We start from the raw sequence: 8,371 nt of genomic DNA, 5'->3' as shown, positions 1-8,371 counted from the left end.
CCCACACCTGACAGATTGATCGGGTGTTGAAATGCCAAGGACAGAGTAAAGCCCAGGTTCATGTTCCTGTTGTTCCAGTTTTAGAAAGCACTGAAAAAGGGGGGGGTGGGTTCAGAAAGGTTTGTTTGGTTACTTTGCATGGGAGACACCAAACGCCACTAAAGCCTCAGATCCTACCTCACGCTATGCCACAGTGTGCTTTGGGGACTTTGCAAAACTCTAAACATCCTCAAATCAGTAAAATTGGGCTGAAACCAAATGGGAGACCTATCAAGTTTCACACGCCATGATTTTGCAAATATTTGTCATTAGAGACAGATTATTCTAATAAAGTTAAATTCACTAGAAGACAAAGCTGGTAAGATTGATTTTTATTTAGGGGAACCTTGCAGTTTGTGTTTAAGCTGCCTATTTAAACAGCATGATGACATCTTAGGAAGGGAAAAAAAAATTCTTGGAGATACATAACGTGTTTAATTGAAACCATTAGCTTTACTGGCAAACAGCTTCATATTTCTGTTCTGTTAATCCGAACAAAGTGCTGCAATTATGACTCAATACATGATGTCCTCTACTGCTACTCACCCCACATTCCCGAAGTATAGAAAGAAAACAAAAGCGTTTTCAGTTAACAAAACATTCCATGCTTCTATCCAGAATACTTTTATTATATGGTTATCATATACATCAGAATTATATTGGGAACATTTACAAATATGTAAAGATAGTTCAAAACCTCCATTATTCACATACGCACTAACTCACACACTCATTTTGCATGTCTAGTCAGTTATCAGGTGAATGATGCACAAAATTATTGCTTTGTGAACATACACCTCAGATTAGATTTAATCTTCAGTGGCAAGAATTGAGATATTAAAAAAAACCCGAAGTCTTAAATACCCTGTATAACATACCTGTGCATAAACCTAAAGATATGTTTAGCTTACCCATTACCTTCGAAATACTTACCAAAATTAAAATTTGAAACCCATTTATAAAAAAAAAAGTATTAAAAAGTTCACCATTATTTACAAATCCGATTAAATTACACATAAATAAATATTTACATTCAACACACTGCTTCCCTTAATACACATAAAGCCTCCCTGGAAATATTTTTTGGCCTTAATAGGCAAAAAAAAAAAAAAAAATTATGTGCCTACTCTTTCAAGTTTCCCCCCCCAGTTTAAAAAAACAAGACAATATAAATATGTCAATAAAGCTGCAATATCCTCAGACACAGAAAGTGAATTTTCTAACAGCATTTTCATTTTGAACTATTTCTTGTTAAAAAAATATCATGATAGTATCCAATGCAGCCAATATTACTGCAGTTCTTAAAAGCCTGTATATTTCCATAAAAATAAGCCTGTAAAATGCCATCAGACAACTTTTAAATCTAGCAGGATTTTAGTATTCTCCTATGGTAAAATGAAAATTAAGGGGTAAAAAAAAACCCAGAATAATCTTACTATTTTCAGGTGTTTATGAAAAATTGTAACGTACATTAATCTCTGTCATTGTTTAATACTGCTTTATTGTTACTGTTGCATTTAGAGAGAATAAAACCCTGAAATCGTTTCAGATAGCAAATAGGCTTCCATCTAATATCTGTGTCTTAAAAACTATACACAACGCTGGTCACCACTAGATACTTAGAAGTGGAGAAGAAATCTAAATACAACTCTTTTTATATTTCCATCAAAACCCCTTTATAGCACCAGTTTTACAGCAAAGAATTTCAGCACACTTGTACCAAGTACTTATCTTTTGGTAACTGCTTCCGCAGATAAGGGGTACTGCAGCTTTTAGAAAGGCTTGTCTCATGGATCCAGGGGGAGTGAAGATCCTGAATAAGATGAATTTTTCCTTTTTTCCCCTTCTTTCTTTAAAAAAAAAAAAAAAAGGCAAAACCAAAACAAACAAACCAACCCCAAATCTCTATGTTCCCCCCTGGCAAGAAGATCCCAGGCTGTTTAGGAGGAAGAGTTTAAAGTCTGGTTTTTCTCCTTTACTTCCTGTGCTTATCCATTTTATCAATGGTTTTGTTGGTTTCTGCAGGGCTCTGGTCGCCAGCGTTCATGTATGTTTTGTCTGCTATTTTTAATGCTTCATTTAGGTAGTTCTGGACGGATGTCATGGCAGCGCAGATGGCAGCACTCCCAAAGCCATGTGTGATCAGGCTAAAATGAGTCAAACAGCCCTGGATGCCAGGGTCCAAGATGGGACTAGGTCTCGTGTTTCCAAGAGGAGTTCTGTCCTGAGTGAGGAGGTCTGTGAATTCCTTACAAATCTGCCTGCAAGACACAAAGCGATCACACTTTACACCACGGTGACAATTTATGCAAGAGCAAATAAATAAATAAAAATAACAGAGAACGTCCGTGTCAAATATTTGGCAGCTAAGTGGGAGTTTTCAGAAATTCATTACTCCATCAGCAGCACTGTCTAAAATTAAAACCTACTTTTTAGCACCAGTTTCTGATGAACCTTCTGCTACCTCTATGTCACAAAAACACACTCATTTTGCAAAACGTCTCACCACCTCTGGTGTCTGGCTGGCTCTGCATCATTTGCTCCAGATTTTAAGGCGGCAGTGGGAATTTAGGGCTAGTTTCTATGAGAACTTCCACAGCTGCAGTTAAGTTATTTAGAGAGACTGAAGCAGCTGAATAGGAGATTCAATTTAGTTGTGCATATGATATGTATATGCCCTCTTTAACAGAGACCGAGGCTCTGATCCTGCAAACACCAACATGTATGCCTGGCAAAACATGAATGGTTAATAATGCTCAAACATATGTTGTTTTTGCTGCTTGTAAATCTGTCCCCTTGATGGGATTTCACGGAAGCTGAGCAATCTTAACAGAATCATCACTTCATCAGAATTTCTCACTCACAAGCATCTTCCAAAAGATGACTGTCATTAACGCTAATAACAATAGCAATAACGATAATACTGAAGAGCAGAAAGGGTAGTGCCCAGTAAAAAGCAGAACATGCAAGCTATAGTAGAGACAAAAGACACTGTATTTCTAAGAGAGATTTTTTTTGTAAGAGAATGTCACTTTTTCAGGGAAAGATGTATTGAATTCATCAACAGGACAAATGTGCTTTGCATGCCTGATCCGAGCCCAAAGTCAGGGCAACTCTTAGCAGTGTAGACAGGCTTTTCTCAGAGCCTCTGCAGAGCGAGGGTGCCTTCAAAAGCAAGGAATTGCACCACCCCCAAACAGAAAACATCTCTGACCAGAACTGAAGGCTTTGTTAAACCTCAGCCTGGGAAGGCTGGGAGGGAGAAGAGGACAGCAAGCACTCCAGCCTCTGGTTTAAGGTAAGTGTAACAACACAGTATTTCCTACCAGCAAGCTGCTCGGGAAGTGATTCATGTACAGGTACAAGTGTCTGCAGAACAGCCCTAACAGAGCTGCTCTCCTTTACCCTTCCTTCCCTCTTCATCAAGACTTGCAACAGGAATTTAGTTAACTACAGCGACTTTTCACATCTACCAAAGGTTGGCTCTCACTGAACTATAAAACTCTTCAGCCATAACCATGGAAAGGGGCTATCCACAGTTCTCGACTGCTAGTGTCCATGGGGAAAGGAAAAGCTGCATGCTGCTGTTGCCAGAAGCCGTTACGAGGAGGACATAGCGGCTGAGCTCCCCTTGCACCCAGCATGCCCACCAGTAACTCTCCGCGGGGATGCCCCTCTGGGCTGCGCTGCACGTATGCAGGGGTGGGAGAACCATCTCCTGATAATGGTTCACATTCCTGGGCCACACCTGGTCTCCAGGTCCTCAACCCTGTCAGGGTCTAGGGACATCTTTTCCTTAGAGATACGGCTGTCCTAGTGTAGGAATTGTTCTGAAACTTTTCTTTTAACTGTAGCAAAACCAACAGAACTGGTTCAAACTTCTTTAGAGTTATTGTACAGGATTGTTATTATTATTGGTTCAGACTAAAATAACTGCTGCCATAGTTGAATTCAAACCAAAACCAGATAAAAAGAATTGCTTCATCTCCCTGATTAAAATTACACATGAAAATGTACCAAATTGTCTCCAGTCACAGATACTCATGGTCAGACAAAAGCATCTCTAAAAAGGGGGGAAAAAAAAAAAATCCAAGCCCCAAACTTACTTTGCAGCAAGAAGCATATTCTTCCTGTTTGCCATTTCATTGCGGCCCATGTGTGGTCTAGTTAAATATTCGGCTACTGCTTTTGAAGGAAACTCTGTCTCACAAACGTAGCCAAAGTCACGAGCAAGATGTACAGCTTCACCTGGTGTGGGCAAAAGGGAATGCTTATTAAATGTAGTTACATCCATGTTTTATAAAGGCATCAGGGAAATTAAATTAAGCAGAGTATTGTGAACTTTTGGAGTACATTCCTGTTTCAGAAAGGGACACTGCTATTTGAACAACATACCACTTCTTACTGTTGTTCTAATCAGTGTTTCTTTGTAAGTATTCATCAAGAAAAAAGCCACAAACAAACCTACATGGTGAGTGCTACCAAAAAACAAGATCTCTTGCCTTGATACTGTAGAGAAACACTCCTCTCCTTATCCAGATTAACTGTGCAGCAAAGACTAGAGTTCAGCCTAGATCAAATTGTCTTCTGATATTTAATGGCAACTAAATTCCACTTACATAACAAAGGGTTTATCAGTTTAATCCATTTTCTAAATACTTTCTAATGAGCATTTTCATATAGAAAAAAATTGTATGGTGTATAATTAAGCTACTGGTTTTTTCATTAAAGCAGTTTCATCAGGCTTAAAATAATGGATTGGCATGATCAGTGCGTTACCTGTAATGTACACGTGTGCGTGTTCACACGCATAAGCTCTCTTAAACCCAACTTCCAAAGGGTTTTAAACGGAAGTTGCTGTATTATTTGAGCTGATGTAGAAATGAAATAGCAGTAAGGTATTGTTAGATCATTTTTCACTTTTCAATTGCTGCTTCTATTCTTATTAAATTGTACCACTACCAGGACCTGCTTTAAACAGAAACTTATTAAATTGTACCACTACCAGGATCTGCTTTAAACAGAAACACAAAACATAACCACGAGCGTACATATACATACACCCTTCAAGTCAACTTAACTGATAGAGGGTCCACATAACATGCTACAGATTAAAGGGGCTCCAGTTTCCTATCAGGAAGTCAAAAGCTATAAATCTCACTTTATATGCTTGTTTATTAGAAAAGCTTCTGAGGATACCGCTGAGGTAGGGCCAGGCACTGGAGTCAGCTGCCCTGGATTTTTTAGGTTTCCCAATAGGGAACCAAACCCACTGATGTGATGAGTTTCACCTCTTTTGCCTTCCCTGCACACACCCTTACAAAACCAGAAACAACCCAGTCCCCACAAGCTGGATGAACATGCATTTTGAACAGCTTGGCATAAAGGAATTGCTGCGTCCCTGTGATCCAGACATGAGGAAGAGGCATATTAGCTGGGTTTGTGCGGGCAGGCCTCTGAGGCCAAGGGCTTAGTGACCAGATTTCAAGGGAGAAGAGGGGGCAAGGAGCTCCGCAAAGGCAACGCAGCTGTTAGTTGCTGCAACATCCCCATCATGCTCATTTCAAAATAAACACGAAACTCTATTACATGGACTCTCCAGCCTTTCCATGCTTTGCCTAGAGGTTAAAAAGCTATACACAAGGGAGAAAAAAAGTTTATTTTTAAGACACCTTCAGGACTGACCTTCCACCAACGATGTCAATAGTGTCACATTTGCAGCTTTCCTCCTACCAGCAGGAAGATTCAAGCCAATTTTATCCAGTTTTTCCCTTAATGATCTGCCACCATTTTTAGATTTGGCTCTGTAATTAAAGAGAAAAAAAATGCCTTTATTTATCTTCAGGGAACACTTCTTTTTAAAGATGAGAAATTCCAGTTACTGACATTCAATAGGGTTCTACTGAGGGGGGGCAGAGAGATAAAAAACAGGCTCTTTTCAAGTGACCTACTTTTGAAATGCTCCACTACAAACCAGCCAGGATGAAACACAGTAGAGGTCAAAATTAAAACGTTTCAAACAATCAAAACCAAGAGCTGTAGAATGGTCACAAACCAAATCAAGTGCATGCAAAAAAAGGACGTATAAAGGGTCCTTGTAATGATTATCAGGACCCAAAAATCTTTCCGTGGGGCACACATTTGTCACAGGAATAAGAAAGCTCCATGGATGGTTTTTGAGAGGAAAATCCAACTTGAAACAGAGAATTGCTGTCAGAGCTGTTAATAGCACTTCTCAACAAGTAGCAGAAGTGCAAAGAAGTTTTATTTCCAAAGCCTATTAGGATTCAGTGTTGTTGGGCTTCTTAAAAAAAATCAGAAATTTGCTAAAAGGATTTCTTAGCTCCTCATTGTGCTATCCTGGCTGCTCACACACACACAAGCAGGATCACAAACAATAGACACGGTGATGGAGCGGCTGGATGGAACGGCAGCCTACCTTCTCAGGACTCCTCCTAGCAAAGAGGCATTGAGACACTCGGGGGGTGAGAGCCGTCTCTGCACCTCTGCTACTGTCACTTTGTATTTCGACGTGGAGCTGAGGAGGGAAAGTCTCCCCGGCACCGAACAAAATACTTCATTGGGGTTTATGACCACTCCAATTAATCCATCCTTTTGGCAGGGTAGACTCAGAGCGCTGTTTTTCGTTAAGGAAATGGGACCTGCGGGAGGAGGAGGGAAAGCAGCTATTTTATAAAAGGAAAAAATAATTAGGAAGTAGTAAGTGAATTTCCTTTCCACAAAAACAGACCAGGAGGTGGGATTTCGTTTTGCATTAAATGCTCACACCGGTGACCCCATTCCCAGCATCTATCTGCAGCCAAGAGCTCCCCACAACTGTTCCTGAACAGCTGCATTTTGCCACACCAAATTTCAAGAACTGACAACTAAAAATACTAAAAAGAAAAAAAAAAAACCACACACATCTCTGAAGCAGCATCCGGCAAGTTAGCAAATCCGTACTTATCAAAAGCCCTATACAACTGAAGACTCCAAATTTGCATCCTGTAGGTACTGCTAAAAACTCTTTCCGAGAAGCCTCCCAGCTCATGCAGGGGTTCACCTTCCACCTCGCACACACGCCTTTGGAATCGAATCCCAACAAATTCACAGCAGACCGTACGAAAAAGGACGGGATGCAGCCCAGAAGAGAACTGAAAGTAAAATATTGCTCGTTAATGGCTTCAGCCTTGAGGTGAACAGGGACAACAAAGGCTTTGGCAGGAGCCTTCCGTCCCCCTGCGAATCCACCCAGTTAACCCCCGGCGTGCTGCCGGCTCACAGCACCGATCGGAAAGGGTTAAAGAGCCGAGGTCGGCCCCGCTCCCCGCAGGGGGAAAGATTTTTCAGTGGTGCATCTGACAGCGAAATTATTCTCCCATGAGCTAAACGCAGCAATCAGCGCTCTGACAAACACTTCTGCTTTTCTTCAGTTAGGTATTTGTTTGAAGTCTTCGGAGGAAACTTCCACCGATTTTCTTTTTTTTAAGCACAAATTTGTTTAAAAACAAAAGCAGGGGAAAAAACTCCAAAGCTAAATGACCGTAAATTGAGTCAATACGTCTTTCTCCTTCCTTTAAAACCGCAGCTACAAAGCTATTTCGATTAAGATAAAGCCGGGCAGGCTTATGGCAGTGAACTCATTCCCTTCTTAGGTCTTGTAAAGAGGTTGAAGGAAAAAAAAAAAGCAAAAACCTAAAATGTCTTCGAGTGCTAGCAACAACAACAAAAAAAACCCAAAACAAATGAATAACAAAAAAAAAGCCCCGTGTCACTTTACACATCAGTAAGTATTCCAGGGCAGCACCAAATTCGATCCAAGATCCTGGTTTCGATTAAAGCCACATGCAAGAGCAGGGACGGGCAGTGTCGCCGGAGGAAACTCGCCACCGGACCCGGCGTTTGTCCCCACTGCCACCTTCCCTCACACAGCCTTCGAAAAGTCCAGACACACAGAGTGCGTACTAAAAGCCTCCTCCTCCCTCCCCATCCGAAAGGATTTGTCTTTTATAAGATCCCAAGACGTCAATTCACCGGTGCGTCACTCAACTTTTCACTATTGACAGGGGAAAGTAAACTGCGGTGCCACCTTACTGACCTTTTCTAATGACTGTCTGGTCATGCATTAATAAGTGTTGATCTTCCACATTCTGGAAAGAGAAAGGGGAGAAAGTTTCGCACCTTGAAAAGCTGAGAGAGAACGAGCTGGAGGGGGGTTTGCGAAACCCACCCTCGCCCCGCGCGTCCTCATTTTAAGGGCAGAAGGGGAGAAAAGGAGGGTTTCGCTCCAAGGACGGGAAAGGGGTCCAAGGACGGGAAAGGGGCATCTCCG

General features: G+C 41.2%; 1 protein-coding gene across 1 annotated transcript; it reads right to left on the bottom strand.

Moving 5' to 3' along the window:
• Nucleotides 1–2,014: 2,014 nt before the first annotated feature.
• Nucleotides 2,015–8,189, bottom strand: TFAP2C (transcription factor AP-2 gamma (activating enhancer binding protein 2 gamma); the record flags this gene model as incomplete). Its single annotated transcript, XM_010157560.1, has 5 exons — nucleotides 2,015–2,300; nucleotides 4,146–4,287; nucleotides 5,725–5,843; nucleotides 6,479–6,701; nucleotides 8,138–8,189. Coding segments are annotated over 5 exons (822 nt in total), but the record flags the coding sequence as incomplete, so codon positions are not given.
• Between the last annotated feature and the right edge of the window lie 182 nt (nucleotides 8,190–8,371).

The sequence above is a fragment of the Eurypyga helias genome, unplaced genomic scaffold, assembly GCF_000690775.1.
Source record: "Eurypyga helias isolate BGI_N326 unplaced genomic scaffold, ASM69077v1 scaffold17698, whole genome shotgun sequence".
NCBI classification, from domain to species: domain Eukaryota; kingdom Metazoa; phylum Chordata; class Aves; order Eurypygiformes; family Eurypygidae; genus Eurypyga; species Eurypyga helias.
Note: the sequence above shows the minus strand (reverse complement) of the source record. Positions and strands in the feature narration are given on the sequence as shown.